We start from the raw sequence: 17,434 nt of genomic DNA, 5'->3' as shown, positions 1-17,434 counted from the left end.
TGTCAGTGGTTTTAATGTGATGGGGTACAGTCTGTCAGAAATCCACGTTATGCCTAGAAAGTGGTATGAGTCGATTTCTAAGAATTCAAACATAGCTGACATTTTCTTTCCTCATTAGTTAATCATCACCGATGAGTTAAATCTGGGTTAGAAGAGTTAAAGGCCATGTCAGCATTCCTCAATCTTGTTACCTACATGCCTTGTCTATTAGTTTCACCGTAGTTACTGAATAATTCATGGTAATTTACGACTCAGTGATATGCTTAAATAAATAGCACAATACTAAGCCAATAGTTTAAGGGGTTAATCAATTGTTTATAAAACAGTTGGCTACTTTCAGGAAATGTTTTGAATGATACTGAACTGGTCACTTAGGGGATGAAAAATGGCTCTGAAGGTACCAGGTACACCTGCAGGCACTAAGGTAACAACATTCTTTTAATACCTCTGAGAGAGAAAGAGAGCGAGAGCTGGTTAGACAGGCTTTGCTGAGTGTCCTTGGTGCAGGCGTGTGTGTATGTACATGTATGTGGTCAGAAATAGTTGCTTCCTGGAACGTGACTACTCATGTAGGTTTGAGAGAGAACAAAAACCTTTTAAATTAATCTATTAACTCAATCTGCCAGTTATCTGAAACACTCAACAGACAGTCAAAGCACACTGAGGGTGCGAAACGTAGATACAGAGAGGGAGGGAGAGAGCGGGTGAACGAGAGAGAGGTTGGCCAAGACCTGACAGGCGTTCTTGTTTTTCTTGTTTCTGCATTTCTCTATGAGGCGTAAACAGAAGATGTAAGACTGACGCATGGCTACTCGTAAGGTAAGACGTTAACATATTAATTCATTTTATCAGCGTATTTTTTCCAAATGTCAGAATTGTAATTCAAAAGCATCGACTGTAAATGCAAAAGTGGGTTAAAGAAAGTTGTTGAATGACCACCAGATATTTTCAGGTATCTGAAGAAATCCCTTTATATACTTGTATTTTGCTCGGACACTAATATATATCATAGAGTATATAAATGTTTGCAGTATATAGACATAATGTCAATCTTATATACATAAAATGCATATCGATATGTATATAGGATGCATGTTATGAAATGAAATGTTTCCCAGTTTGAGGTTATTTCAGCTTATTCATGTTACAACACCGTAACTGTAATTGTGAATCTATTTCATGTTCCTTTTGCAATATTTTAAGATGATACTAACAATCTGTACAATCTTTTTTTTTTTTTGTAAAAAGCATAAACCTGCTAACATTGGTGCTAAACATCAAATTATGTGTAGTGTATGAACTAGAAGAGTTTTATCGTATGTGGAATGTGAGTTACACCATCCCTGGTTCTCAAATATCTCATAAAACAACCACAATGTACATATAAGATTGCACACACTTACAGGATACACCTTTTCACTTTACAGGTTTCTGTAGTGTAAGATTATTAAAAGACGGGCGTTTTGCAGAGTCATGGTACAGCATCGTGAAAAATACCTCCTCTTTTATACAGTACATGGTGTCATGATTACAAACAGTATTGTTGTACCCTCAGAAAGCTTCATTACAGCCTTGACCATAACAGTTTCGGTAGAGTTTCATCCGGTTCTTATGACATAACCAAAACCAGACACTTGACATCAGGTCAAATTACACAACCCTGCACGGGTTTGGGTCCTATAGCCTGAATATATACAGCTGATTCTGTCCTGTGATGTTCTTTTTCACGTCTGGTGTAGATTATCTTGGTGTTTCTTTATTTAAGGAAGGTAAGAGAAATCTAAGCAGAGATAACATCGCTGCGACTTGGACATTCCGCTGAAGGGGAGAGGAAATGCAGAAATGCAGGCTATAGTGTTTAATGTGATCCAGCACATCCACCTCAACTCACGAAGGATTTAGTAAACAACTAACTAGCTAATACGTTATAGTTTACACTTGTTTAAACTTAGTGGATAGCCACACACAGAACGTACATAGCAAGATAGACCCACATGTCTGATTATATACTCCATACTGGATTTAGTACGAAGTAAACCATGTCATGGCATGCTGTTAGAGGAAAATAATCAATGATGTTACTGTTAAAACGCTGATTATTGTGCTATAACAGCACGTTCCGATATGTTTTATTCTTCTTATTTCACAGCAACTTGCCAATGATTGTCGTTTTTAATTTATTAAGAACGACACATCATACATTTCACCCATTTCTAATTACATTTGATGTTGGGGAAAATCTGTGTTTCCTGTTATCACTTACATTATAGCAGCTATAAACAGTTGTTCAGTCATGAAACTCACATTTTTTCTCTCTTGAAGTTAGAGCTTAAAGTTACAGCTTTACCTCTGTCTGGTACAAAGCACGGACACTGGAGACTCCTTCCAAATACGTTAAATAAACTTCTACCGACAGAAAGATTCACCATATCAACAATGAGATATTTTTGATTGTTAAAATCTGTTAAAATCAAAATATTGAGAGCAATACTGTCAGAACTGCTGTTATGTAAAATTTATCATTACCTTCACCTCAGCTTTGAGAATTCAATACATTAAGAAATATCCATCCATCCATTTTCTGTACTGCTTCTCCTACCGGGTCACGGGGAACCTGGAGCCTATCCCAGGGAGCACGGGGCACAAGGCGGGGGACACCCTGGACGGGGTGCCGATCCATTGCAGGGCACACAATCACATACACATTCACACACCCATTCATACACTTTAGGCATGCCAATCAGCCTATCGTGCATGTCTTTGGTCTGGGGGAGGAAACTGGGGTACCTGGAGGAAACCCCCGCAGCATGGGGAGAACATGCACGCTCTGCACACACAGGGCAGTAGTGGGAATCGATCCCTTAACCCTGGAGGTGTGAGGCTAACCACTAAGCCACGTGCACCCTTATAAAGAAAGATAGATTTACATAATTATTTATTTAACAAAATGGCTAAACCACTCAGCCAAAAATAAAAAACATAAATAAAAACAGTCACTAAAAAGTGCTGTCTGTATGGTGGAGACGGATGGAGGAAGAGGACAGTGTAGAGGTTCTATGTGACACTTTTGCAGGAATAATTTGTATGCAGTAAGGCAGGATCAATACTACTCCTACCACTCCTCCTCCTCCTCCTCCTAGTACTCCTATTTCTACTACTACTACCTCTTCTACTTCTACTACAACTTCTTGCCCTCCTCTTATTTTTTCTACTACTATTACTACTACTACTACTACTACTACTACAGCTCCTCCTCCTCCTCCTCATCGTATTACTACTACTACATCTACTACTTATGCAGCTTCTCCTCCTCCTCCTCCTCCTCCTCCTCGTACTTCTCCTGCTATTACTTCTAAAACTATTAATACTAGTAGTAGTAGTATTAGTAGTAGTAGTAGTAGTAGTAGTATTGTGCACCACCACACCCCGCACCCCAAACAACTCAATCTCAAAAGTATACAAATTATTACTGCTATCACATAAAATGTCATGTCTATATACTTAAAGACTGCACAAATGATATTTCTGGACCATTGTGTATGGCAGGACAAAAGAGACAGCTAACATAAAACTCCCTGCAGAGAAAATTGTTTGGATAACTTATACCTCTCTGTTCCTCTCTCAGATGAATCCCCCACCGGTTGTTCCCAAGAAACATTCTTTCCTCAGACCTTTTCCTACGGAGGGCCAGCCTGCTCATATGCAAGGTGTGTCCTCTGTTTTACTGGCTGTCTGTGGAACAAGATAGGGGACATTTTATTATTCTGTTCAAGTTTGTTATTTTCAAACATCACAGAATAAAATAAATGAATATAATATGTGCTTAAGTCATTGTGTTTTTTCTTATGCTTTTTTTTTTTTCAGTGAATGGGAAGGAAAGCGTTAGACAACCAGAACATAACGTGGTGTGTATGAACAAGTTGTCAATTAATTTACAGTACAGATATACACAGATTTACCTAGGTCTTTGGCAGATTGGTTATTAGCAGCGTATATTTTTTAAAGGATTTATTTCACCGTTCTGTAAATTTTTGTGTACAATTACTGTTGATAGCCCATCAATTCCTATGTACCGGTTGTCAACCCCGCTTCACCCATTCATCAATGGAAAGGGACCACTAAAGGGCCAATCCTGGATGACTATCCCTGTTTAACTCAGCAGTGCCACTGACATGGTAGTGCGTGTGGTGTTTATATGAGTGTATCTGCTGCAGCAGATTCTGTTTGACACACATATTTTATTGGTGCACGTTATATATTACAGCTCAGTTTTTCCATGCAGAGAGTGCACTAATCATCCTCTGGTCTACTTCAATATCAGTGTTTCACCACAGCACCGATGTTAGTTGGACATTTTTAGTTTTTTTTTTGGTTTTCAACGCAGCTGCTGAGAATGATTCCATTGATGCACGGGGTGGATAGGATATGGGGTATGATAGGATTTCAATTGGTAATTGTACACATACAAAGTGCATTTATATGACAGGTGTATTTGATGAAATGGCCATTGATTGTAGGGAGGTAAGTGGGTGTGTATTAAATTACATGGTAAAGAGCATACTGTCTGTCTCTCAGGAGCTGTTAAACCACTGCTTTTCTGATGTGGAGCGCTTCATGGCCCAACTGCAGCAGGCAGCTGATGCTCAGCGCACTCTGCAGCAAAACATGCAAAGAAAGAAGAACGACAAGAAGAAGAAGCAGGGTTGTAAGAGAGGAGTCAGACAGAGGGATTGGGATATTAAATTGAGACATAAATGAGGAAAAACTACAGTAAAAGGTTTGATATAACGACTGTGGTGTGTGTGTGTGTGTGTGTGCGTATGCTGTAGATGATGTCATGATGACACAAGTAAGCCCTCCATCCGAACAAGAGTTTGTGGACATTTTCCAGAAGATTAAATACTCATTCAGTTTGCTGGTAATGTAATCTTTCATCACAGTCTCTCTTTAAACTGTGCTGATTTATTATTATTAATATTTTTCTTATTCTTTGCATCCATGACTGTTTTAGTTTTCATTCACAGCTACATTATGTTGCTTGATATTCCAGGACTGTTTGAAGACACACATAGCAGATCCAAACTCAGAGGAGCTTATGCATTACCTGTTCGTTCCTCTCGACCTGGTTAGTGTACACAGATCATATCTACAGCAAATATGTCTTTGTTTGTTTGCTTCACCTTCTGTACAGTGACCTGGGAAAACCCTTCACATGAGGAAATTACAGTATACACTCACTGTTCATGCAATCATCTTATCAGCCAATCATGTGGCAACAGCGCGATGCACATACGTAGCTATCCCAAATCTTGCTTTATGGAACTCACACATAACCTGCAAGGCTTTAGACATTTAAGACACTTAAGACACTACATGATCTTTACAGTAACACAGCCTAGGCCATTGAACATAACATTTCAAGAAATTAACAGAAATATACAATGAGAAAGAAGAAAAAACCTCTGAAACGGGAAACAGTGAACTCAGTGGCAACAATGTAACATGGTCTTCAAATAAACAGCGTCCTTGGTTAAAGTGTTCTTTTCTAACAGCTTTGTTTTGCCAGAGTTTCCGTTTATGCTTTCACACTTTTCATTTGCTCTCCACAAGTTTACCGTCACCATTCTGTCACAAATCTCACGCGTGGGTGGGGCTTAACAGCGATTCACTCTTACAGGCTAGTGAGATTTTGATTGACATCTCCCTGACCAGGAAGTAGAGACGTAAGTGGCAGAGCGTTTTGCAGAGCGTTCTGGATGCTGTTCTCTGTATAGTTATAGTGTTTGTACTTTGTAGTGGAAATTACTTTCATACTTAGGCAGTATATTAGTTAGTAATTAATATTTGAGGATTGGGCAGTCTCATACGACTATTTTTTCCGAGGAGCAGCACAGAGCATCGCCGTCGTCGTCGTCATCATCATCATCCTCCTCCTTCTCCTCCTCAGCTGGACACTTGAGCTGTCGATCCAAATCTCACTAGCCAATAAGAGTAAATTGCTGTTAAGCCCCGCCCACGCATGAGATTTGTGCCAGAATGGCGACCGTAAACTTTCGGCGCATAAGCGAAAAAAGCTTAGAAAACTGCTAACAAAGAATGCTGTTTATTTGAAAACCATGTTAAATTTCTGCCACTGAGTTCACTGTTTTCAGTTTCAGAATGTTTTTCTTCTTTCTCATTATATATTTTTGTTCGTTTTTTTGTTTTGTTTTCAAATTTAATTCCATATATTATAAAGATTGCAAATAAATTTGGTGAAATGCATTCATAGTTCCTTAAAGACGAGATGTCAACATACCTTAAGTTAAAAAAAAAAAACTTTCCTTTTTTTTTTTTTGTTGAACTCAGCTACAGCAACATCCAGTGGATTTTCCCAGACCGCCACACATTTGCCAAATCTATAACACAGTGTTCTCTTCATGTGCTCTATGTTTAAGTAAACAAAGCTTTAAATCAATAGTTTTTTCATACATAAGTATATCATCGCTGCAAGCATGATCAGAGTAATGATTTCTATTTCCTATTTTCCTGAATAATAAATTCCTTTTTTATTGCTGAAACTATGGACAGTTCACCTGATCCCTGTCTTTGACTACAGCTCTATCTCTGAAAGGACAAAGTAAAGATTCACAGTAGACCTTAAATATACAAATACATTTGACTGTAGAATTCATGAAAGCAGAAACATTTGTTGATTTTAGCAGTTAGTAAATATGCAATATAAATATAAGACTCTATAAAACTGATAATCTTATGTATATAAAAGCAAATTCTGTACTGTGTATATATATATACAGCAGGTGTGTGTGTGTGTGTGTGTGTGTGTGTGTGTGTGTGTGTGTGTGCCCAGATGGTCAAAACTACAGGTGGTCCTGACTTGGCAGCCGGTGTGTCCAGTCCTGCACTGACCAGTGGAGCCATTTCTCTACTGCAGCAGTATATCACACAGGAGGAAAGAGAGTTGTGGAGCTCTCTCGGCCCCAACTGGACCCAGCCAAAGTCAGTATTACAGGTTTTCACTAATTTCAGAGCACAGAGCACATTCAGAGCACATTTCATGCTCCATTTTCTAAAATGTTAAGCATGACCACTAAAACTATAATTACCCAGGACTGCACAAATCCTTCTTTTGAGTCTGTTTCAAACCACAAAACAGATATAACTTTTTTAAAGATACACATTCAACAAAAATACATGGCATTGGAGCATGTTTGCGATCTAAAAAGAACCACAGGACACATTTCTGTATGTGTTCCTAAGTGTTTCCTAAGATCCAGGCTTAGGGCTTCGTTGGATAACACTTTATTTGGATAGTTCCCTTTAGACACTGCAAACATTAAAGAAACCATCTATAGACTGTCTACAACCTGCCAACTACAACTACACTAACTATTACAAGTGTTAATCCCCCCTCCTCTTTAGATTAGTACCATGAACAGATGGGACATGCTTTGAACTTGAAACTGAAAATAAATGCTCCCTATTTTCTCCCAAATTTGGTCACTTGTCAATTCCCATCTACCAACCAGCTCTCCCCTATCATACGACAGATACCATCCAGAGAGTATGAAGGCTAAAATGTGCTTCTATCAGGACATGTAAAGCCAGCCAACCTCATCTCTTTGATTTATTCATGCTGCATCAAAGGGCAACGCAACACAGTCAGAGCAGAGCACTCTTCCACATGTATCAGCTTATAGACTTTTAGAGTTGCAGTGATTGACAGGGGAGCGAGAGTATGCCATCCCTCCCACCCAGAAAGCATGGGCAATTTTGTAAGGTGGCTTAGTGGTTAGCACGTTTGCCTCACACCTCTGGGGTTGGGGGCTTGAATCCCACATCTGCCCGGCCTTGCATCAGGGGCTTCATCCCCCAGTCCAAGGACATGTGTTGTAGGCTGATTGGCATTTCCAAATTGTCCTTAGTGTGTCATTGTGCCCTGCAATTGGTATGCACCTTGTCCAGCATGTCCTCCGCCTTGTACCCCAAGCTCCCTGGGATAGGCTCCAGGCTCCCCCGTGACCCTGCGTAGGATAAGTGGTATGGAAAATGGATGGATGGATGGAAGTTATAATACTTTGCTGGTTCCACCAGTTCACAGCCCCTGATCTATAGACTAGCAATTTGTCCCTTTTGCATTTACTTTATTTGGATGGTTCGGATTTTAGCCCTTGATGTTTAGTAGATTATCGCTAGATCATCAACCTATTAATCCCAATTTCAGTATTAGCTAATGTTGACTTTATTGAAACTTTTCTGCCGTTGTTGAGAATCAGTTGACAGGCTTCTGCATGGCAGTCTATATATGATATGGTTTGCAGAGTGTCTATTGTCCAAATAAAATATTAGCCTCTTTTGGGTGTGCCAGAATCTGCACAGATTCTGATGCCTGATGCAAAATGGACAAATAAACAATGACCATTTTGTCAAACAATGAATATAAGTATGTCACACCCAGGAAACCTCAATAAGCCTGTTAAACCTGACTAAAACTTTTCATGTAAACAAGGGTGGTGATGGATTCAAGTGCAGTTAAAAGCTTTATTTAAAGAGACAGGCAGACAAATCAATAAGTAAAAACATAGTGAAGAACAGGCGTGGGTCAGGCGATCTGCATACGGGCATAAACTGGGCGTAGATGAGAAATGAGAAATGAAGGCAGGATCAAAAACATAAAATGCAGAACAAAGATCAAACGCTTGGTATGACTCAGGTGGCAAAAAAACACGGAAGCTCAATACTTCACGATGTGACAATGAAACACAAGGGGTTTAAATACACAAACTAATAACGCAGAACAGCTGAGACACATTAGGGATAACCAATAATATTACAGGGGCGGAGACAGGACAGAAACCAAAACAAAACGCACGTGTCAAAAGTAAACAAAGTATGAAAACCTGGAAATGTGCGCTGTCGTGCTACAGGCTGTTGAGCGCGCTGCTTGCACTTCAGGCAGTTCATGTGTGCTAAATGCTCTGGCAGTCAGTGCGAGGGGAATTCCATGAAAAGAGTCTCCCCCAAGGGTGCTTCTCCAAAAGTGCCAAAAACACTACTTCTTCCAGAGGAGCTGGTGAGCAGACATAAGGCATACAGGCAGAAATCAGGAGGTGAGTCGACGACAGGCTCGCCGGGGTTAGATGGCTGGGCTGGGACATGATCACTGTGCTTCTTAGGTGGCAACCAGGCTTGGGAGGGCGTGTCATCAGCCTCAGGTGTGAGCAAAGCTTAGTGGGCCGTGTCGTCAACCTCAGGCATGAGCAAAGCTTGATGGGCCATCTCGTCGGCCTCTGACTGGAACCTGGCTTGGAGATGAGGTCACCACGTCAGCTTTTGGAGGGGGCTCTGCAGGTGAGGCCGCTATGTCGGCCTTTGACTGGAGCTTGGCTGTGAAGGCCACCCTGTAGGCCTCGGTCTGGAGCTGGGCTATGGAGGTCGCCCTGTCAGCCTCTGGCTCCCTCTCATAGTACATGGTGAACTGCTGAGTGGGTTCGTTCGTCAGGCTGGCACTCCTCAAAAATTTTTCCAGGTCGGGTTTAAACTCTGGACACCCAAAAACCTTGACTAAAAGTCCAACAAACTGGGCTACGCTGTTAAGGCTGTTGGATCTCAGTGCAATCAGGACCTCTGTCCACTGGCAGGCTGGGCCAGTGATCCAGGACAGCATGAACCCCGGCCACTACTTTTCTTCAGACTTGCGAAATAAAACTGATACTGTAGAAGAAAGCTTTCAGGATAAACTGAAAAGCCATCAAATGGTTCTGGGGGAATCAAGAAAGTCCACTGGGAAGTACTGAATGATTATGGTTATCTTCTCAGCATGGTTTGGCGTCATGCTCCCTTTGCTTTCCTGCTCTATCCATGGTGAAGGCGAAGTATTCTCTCATGTAAACAAGGGTGGTGAGGGGTGGGGAATTCCATGACAAAACAATCACAGGTCTACATTATATCTGAGTTTCTGACTGCTATGTAATACAAACAATCACAAAACTCTAACTAACATAAAGTAAAACCATGTGTCCATGTGTGTGTGTGTGTGTGTGTGTGTATGTGTGTGTGTCAGTTCACAGCATGCTAAATCAGCATCCCCGTATACTCCAGTGTTTCTGGACGGTTGGAAGCCTGATGCCTTTGATGCAAACGGTCAGGCTTTTGTAGATCCTGTTGAATCACAGAACAAAAAAGAGGCCCTGCTGCAACGTCAACAGGTTTTACATGCACCTTCACACACACTTAAACTTCAATTTCCCATATTAAATAACACTATTTTCATTATATTCCACCTGTCATTTCAGTTAGAAAATAGGCAGCCCTCATCACCTGTCCAGCACACAGATGAAAGGTAAATGCTGACTATTGTGAGCCTTTACATACATTACATCCTGTTTTGATTCTTGTGAGCTATCTGTTTGATTACTTTTTAACCCAGTTTTTTTTTAATATACCATATTATTTGGTCCCACATGGTGAAGACAGATAAACCATATAGCAATCACACTTTACATATATAGCTATAAAATAAACTGACCATAGAGTATTCAAGCTAAGTGAAATAAATGACCATGTGCATACATGTTTAAAAAGTGCTTATTTATTTTTTTTACATGATCATGCAACTACCTGTCAGTTAACTTCAGTAACGTCAGTTACATGTACATGAAGTTACCTCAGAATGATTGCATATTTTCTCTGACCCCAAAAATGTTCACTTTTATTGGCTAAAGCCAAAATTTGATGCATTAAAACACCAGAAATAGTCTTTAAAGTCCCCATGGAATAAAAATGGAACTTTTGTGGCTTTTAATATGAATATACCGGGTTAGGAGGGCTAGTTTAAAAATATATTCCGTTACAGTTACAAATGACTTCATAAAAAATGTAATCAGTAACGTCATACAAGCATCACAGTATGAAAGTAACGTAATCCGATTACTTTTGGATTACTTCAAGGTCACATGTGTAAATAAAGTCAAGAGAAAAGCAATATGATCTAAAATACTTTTATTCTCAGCTTATTTTAGAGCTTAAAAACATATCCAACTGTTTGGATTTGTTTTAATAAAATAAATCAATTTGTTGCTCATGTGAGTCACAACCGGCACGAGAGAACCAGAACTATAATCAAACAGCCATTTATATTATGTTATGCAGGTCTCCAGACAAAAAAATATATATATTAAGAAGGCATTGGCTCCAAATGATTTTTTTAAGTGCTACATAAAAATTTTAAAACACTTACTTTCGGTCATCCTGTCATGTGTGTACGCCTGGCCTCCTTTTACAGCGTCAGCATTTACATCCAAGTTCACTTAAAGCGGGAACTGGACATCTTTTCCAACATGAGAACTATATACAGTCACAAAGAATTGTTCTGTACAAAGAATCTGAGCCAGTGTCACTGACGGTAATTATGTCAGTCTCACTTGGCCATTGAGTGTAGTTTGGCCTCCTCCTCTGTTTTGCAGAAAGCCAACGTTTGGCACGTGGTTCAGGATCAAACTGCTCAAGTGATGGGCCATCTGTGCTGATCCTGATCAAGTCTTCCAAGATTGAATTGCGTACTTTTGATTTAATCCTGTTTTGAGCTGAAAAGCCCAAATTGGTAGGACAAGCAATATCTCAACTAGATGCATCCTGCTCAAAGCACGTGCCGTGTCGTTGTCATACGTCTTGCACACATTCTGTCAATTTTTCTTCATTAGTAATATCTGAGAGGTAAATTTGGTGAAAGGCAAGTCTTCACATGCAATCATATAGGCGGTGTTGAATTGTATTTTTAGCTCCTTTCATTCAGTCTCGTCATGTAGTTCACATAAACAAGACACTGCTTGTGCTAACGGTGTTTTTTGTGGAGCACTCTGCGATTATATAGTCACGAGATTTTTATGCTTTTGACAATCGCCATGTTTTCTCACAGTATCTTTCTTGAAATGGTTGAAATGGTTCCGGTAATGAAATCCGTTTTCCCCGCTATTTCTCTGCCAGTTTTGGAACAAAAGCCACAAAAACTTTTCTGTGTGCGATGATCATAGATTAGCCATGCAAACTCTTGAAGTCTTAAAATGCCTTTCTGCACTTTTACTTGGGAGTTAACTCTCTCATGCTGGCACAACTGGAGCCTACTTTTTTATTAGCAGGTGTGCCATCAGCATTGGTGTTCGACGGATCGTTTGAAAAGTCTGATATTTTTTGTTTTGACATGTCTATCTGATGCGGTAAGCTGATCCTCGCTGCCTGGATGAATTTGAACTCAGTGATACTGCTTTTTTTTCCACTGAAACTTTCATGCGCAGCGTCTCGTTTTATTACGTCAACACAACAAATGATGTGACAGGCTACTCCTCACAGAACACGCGATTAAAAAGACATTACATGCAAATTTTTCAATCATAATGTGTACATTTAAATTGTCACCAGTGGCAATCATAGCAAAAATATCATTCGCAAATTAATATTTTTGGTCGCAATTTTTCGACCATTTTAGTCTGGAGCCCTGCAAATGTAAAATTTGTTTTTTTTGATGTAACTATAATGGATTATAGTTACAATTTTTTGCATGTATTCTGCTACTACCCAAGCCTGTGAATATATTAGCCTTAAGGTTATCTTTAAGCTAGCGTTGCTCAAAAATAATGACAACATACGCATTTAGAAGATATGTGTTTAAAATTTACAGTCTCTCTCTACCACCAATACGGATCAGCAATTTTAATGACATCATTCTGCACTTCAGCTTCTCATCAGATTTTCTGTCCAATCAAAAGCTCTCTAGAATCTGAACTGTCCCACCCCCAACGTTATAAAAATCCATGGTACTAACCCAGGCTGTGAAGTAAGCTAAACGTTATTGGCTATTTAAAAAAAGGGGGAGGAGCCACTCAATATGTTCCACACTTCCTGTTTCAGTGGAAATTACGTCAACATATTGACTAACGCTGCACGTCGCAAGACACTTCACAGGGACTTTAAGGCAGCCGAAAACATTATTGCTTTTGTTTGGGAAAAGCTGTGTGACTGTGTGTGAAAATTAGCTAACTAGCATAAACCATCTTCTGTCTCATTAAGCACAAAATCAGTGTAATATTAAAGAGCTTTTAAGGAAAAAAAATCATTAAAATTAGGTCTAGTCATTTGTAAATCTAACTGAACCACAAGAAAAAACAAAAACAAACCCAGATTAAGTAACCATGCTATTTAACCATTGCTAATAATTGTTAGCAAGCATTAGCATATTTACAGGGACAGTTTATAATATAAAGTAATTTTTTATATAATACAACATTTAAAAGAAACCATACTAAAGTATAAATGTGGTCTCCTACTTAGTAAGTACTCTGGGTATTTTTGACAAATTGAAAACATTGCTCACATATTGTGTACTTTATTCTTTTGGAGACTGTTGAGGTTAGCATGTACATGTGGTCTGCCATTTTGAACACACAGACTACATTATACTGACTTTTTTCCTGAACAGCTCCACATTGTAATCTGTAAACCTGTGTAATTTTACACTGGCTAACGGATAATTGTGTGAATGTTTATATATGTTTGTTGTGCAGTATGGAAACTCCACATCCTGACCAGCTGTACCGCTGCACTTATGACTTTGTGGCCCGAAACAGCAGTGAGCTTTCAGTGCTGCATGGAGAAACTCTCCAGGTACGCACTCTAACTCTATTCAACTTATTGGAAACCTTTAAAAACTGGCACATCTGTTCGCCAAGATGTTAATAAAACTGGGGATCCCATAAACGCTATAAATATGATTTCAGCATAATCATATGCAAAATCATCTACAAACTTCTGCCCTCATGCCCTTCACTAAAACATACAGATGCACCTCAAAAAATTAGAATATCATGGAAAAGTTCATTTTTTCCGTGATTTAATTCAGAAAGTGGAACTTTCATATATTCTAGATTTGTTACACATAAAGTGAAATATTTCAAGCCTTTTTTTTGTCTTAATCTCGATGATTATGGCTTACAGCTCATGGAAATCAAAAAAACAGTATCTCAAAATATCAGAATAAAGAATTTATAATACAGAAATGTCGACCTTCTGAAAAGTATGTTAATTTATGCACCCAGTACTCAGTTGGGGCTTTAGTCCATTTGCATGAATTACTGCATCAATGCAGCATGGCATGGAGGCAATCAGCCTGTGGCACTGCTGAGGTGTTATGGAAGCCCAGGTTGCTTTGATAGCGGCGTTCAGCTCGTCTGTATTGTTGGGTCTGGTGTCTCTCGTAGATTCTCTATGGGGTTCAGGTCAGGTGAGTTGGCTGGCCAATCAAGCACAGTAACACCACGGTCAGCAAACCACTTACTAGTAGTTTTGGCACTGTGGGCAGGTTCACAGTCCTGCTGGAAAAGGAAATCAGTATCTCCATAAAGCTTTTCAGCAGATGGAAGCATGAAGTTCTCTAAAATCTCCTGGTAGACGCTGCATTGACTCTCGACTTGAGAAAACACAGTGGACCAACACCAGCGGATGACATGGCCCCCCAAATCATCACTGACTGTGGAAACTTCACACTGGACTTCAAGCAACTTGGATTCTGTAACTCTCCATTCTTCCTCCAGACTCTGGGACCTTGATTTCCAAATGAAATGCAAAATTCGGAGCACTGAGCAACGGTCCATTTCTTTTCCTCCTTAGCCCAGGTAAGATGATTCTGACGTTGTCTCAGGTTCAGGAGTGGCTTGACACTAGGAATGTGACACTGTGACATTTCTGTATTATAAATTCTTTATTGTAATATTTACTGGATTTTCACTTTATGTTTAATGAATCTAGAATATATGATAGTTCCACTTTTTGAATAAAATTACGGAAAAAAATGAACATTTCCACGATATTCACATTTTTTGACATACACCTGTATAGTATATAAAGTCCATTGCAACGTTTTCATCTCTCTTTCTGCTAGGTGTTGGATTCGTCCGGGCGATGGTGGAAGTGTAGGAACAGTTATGACCAGATCGGCTTTGTTTCGTCAAATATTCTGGAGCCCGTCAACCAGACAGAGCTAGACAGCAGCGTGATAATGCGCAAGCCATCTACGGTGAGGAATATCCACTACTCACTGTAGAAAGACACACATACTGTACATGCATACACAGACACACACATTAAATCCTGCATTCTTATGGGGCCCCCTTGTGGCTTGGGGGCCCTAAACATCTGTTTATCCCATTTATCCCAGCTTTTGAGGAACTTCCATTGGCATAATGATGACTCAATGCTCTGTCTAAACATAAACTTAACCCTAAGTTTAACATTAACATCATTAACCAGAAGGAAATGTTTTGACTCTATTATATAGATAAATAAAAAACTGCATTTACCCCCCCCCCCCCACCTTTACACTCAAATCTTAACTCTACACTTCAATTTCTACAGAAAGCTCCTTTGTCTCCCCTGGGAGTTGGACGCTTTTCATATATAGCACCCAATCCAGGGAGAGACCATGCCCACAACGAGTCCCGCCCTGTCAGCATGCCACCAATGGGAAGTGAGAGTGAGAGAGGTAAAATGTTTTTTTTGTGTGTGTGTGTCTCATGTTTGACACCTTTAATTTTGCAGTCCAGTACTATGTTTCAATACTGCTCTCTTCACACTTTCCTCAACAGCACATGGTGTGGGAGTTATAACAGGAAGTGTTGTTTTTTTTTAACAGAAGCAAATTCACTTTTAGTACAACCAAAAGCAAAACCTTCAGTACAACCACACCACCGTGTAATTGATTTGAATTTGAATGGATTATTTCCTCTGATTTAATTATTATTATTATTATTATTTTTACAGATGTTTTAATTAGCAAGGTTACTATGTGAATTTTTAAACAACTAATGTACTTATCAGTCAGCAGTTTTAGAGAAGTTTGCCTCGCACCTCCGGGTTTAGGGGTTTGAATCCCGTCTCCGCCCTGTGTACGCAGAGCTTGCATATTCTCCTTGTGCCTCGGGGGTTTCCTCCCCAAGTCCAAAGACATGTAATAGGCTTACTGGCATTTCTAGATTGTCCGTAGTGTGTGAATGGGTGTGCGATTGTGTCCAGGGTGTCCCTCGAGTTGGGCACAGAGTTCCCGAGGATAGACTCCAGGCTGGAGGATGGTGGAAAATGGATGGATAAGGAATTTGTTTTAATCTTGACTTGGAGGTGGCTTAAATCATACCCTACATCATTGGTCACCAACCCTCTTCCTTGAGATCTACAGTACCTTCCTGTAGGTTGTATCTCCAACCAAAATCTAACACACCTGTTTTAGTTGATCAAGAACTTATTAAAGCAATGATTAGATGGTCAGGTGGGCACGATTATAGTTGGAGCTGAAGTCTTCAGGGATGTAGATCTCCAGGAACAGGGTTGGTGACCACTGCTTTAGATGGACTGCAGAAAACCAACCAATGTATGTGTTATGAAACATACGCACTGAATAAAATGTGTGAGACGTTAGTCAAATATCTTTCTATTCTCAGGAATGCTCATGAATAATGAGCTTGCACAGTGGCTGGCTAATGGGAGACCGGGATCAGTGCGGCCTCTGGTTATCAACAAGGCCCATGACACTACGGTACCTCTAAACTACCAGTCGTCTCCTACTGAGGTACGGGAGTGGCTCAGAGCCAAAGGCTTCAGTGAAAAGTGAGTCTTTCCCTCCAATACACATCCACACCAGGCTAGCCAAATATGTCAATGTATCCCTTTATTTTTATATGTAACTATGGAAAATTTACCAGCCCACTTAGTTTGTTTTACAATTTCAAGTCTCTCACTCTTTGTCTCTCTCTCAGCACGGCGAACGATTTGGGGGTTCTCACCGGACCTCAGCTCTTCTCTCTGAGTAAGGAGGAGCTGTGCAAGGTTTCTCCTCAAGAGGGGGCCAGAGTTTACAGCCAGATCATGGTGCAAAAAGCTCAGCTGGAGGTGGCTTGCTTACACAAACACACACAATTTAGACATTTAAAAATAAATTCATAAATAAACATCAGTTTGTTCTTGGTGTGATACATGGAATATAATATTTGCTCTTTTCTGTCGCTCAGAGTGAAAGAAAATCCACTGAGCTGGAGGCAGTGATGAGAAGACAAAAGATGAAACTGGATCCCGTATTAGAGGGGGGAGAACTTTAATTCACCACACACACGCACACACACAGAGGCTAGGCCTGGCATCAAGAGCTTGTTCTGGGCAACTGTATAAGATTCTACTAAGTTTATATTCGTCTACTTCACAGGATATCTAATTTATTGCAGTGTTAGGATACAGTATGGATAAAGAATTGTTTTTTATAGCATATATATATATATATATATATATATATATATATATATATATATATAATTATTATTATTATTATTATTAATGATATACCTTTTTATTACACATATAAACTTATCGTGCCATATAAAAATCTTATAGAGTTGCC

At 39.7% G+C, this 17,434-nt stretch overlaps 1 protein-coding gene across 1 annotated transcript; it reads left to right on the top strand.

Annotated features, from left to right (window-relative positions):
• Positions 1-453: 453 nt before the first annotated feature.
• On the top strand, positions 454-17,290 carry eps8l1a (eps8 like 1a). The gene is made up of 15 exons (XM_053615180.1): positions 454-819; positions 3,626-3,707; positions 3,865-3,905; positions 4,576-4,705; positions 4,830-4,918; positions 5,051-5,125; positions 6,851-6,999; positions 10,064-10,208; positions 10,296-10,342; positions 13,560-13,659; positions 14,933-15,067; positions 15,406-15,532; positions 16,485-16,650; positions 16,800-16,932; positions 17,052-17,290. Exons 1-15 carry the CDS (start codon positions 805-807, stop codon positions 17,136-17,138), a joined length of 1,521 nt encoding a protein of 506 aa, XP_053471155.1. The 5' UTR covers positions 454-804; the 3' UTR covers positions 17,139-17,290.
• The last annotated feature ends 144 nt before the right edge of the window (positions 17,291-17,434 follow it).

This window comes from Ictalurus furcatus, chromosome 2 (genome assembly GCF_023375685.1).
Source record: "Ictalurus furcatus strain D&B chromosome 2, Billie_1.0, whole genome shotgun sequence".
Lineage (NCBI taxonomy): Eukaryota > Metazoa > Chordata > Actinopteri > Siluriformes > Ictaluridae > Ictalurus > Ictalurus furcatus.
Note: the sequence above shows the minus strand (reverse complement) of the source record. Positions and strands in the feature narration are given on the sequence as shown.

Coding starts and splice junctions, on each gene's coding strand:
- eps8l1a (XM_053615180.1), top strand. Junction 3,906..4,575: donor GACAACCAGAACATAACGTG/GTGTGTATGAAC, acceptor TCTGTCTCTCAG/GAGCTGTTAAACCACTGCTT. Junction 10,343..13,559: donor GTCCAGCACACAGATGAAAG/GTAAATGCTGAC, acceptor TTTGTTGTGCAG/TATGGAAACTCCACATCCTG.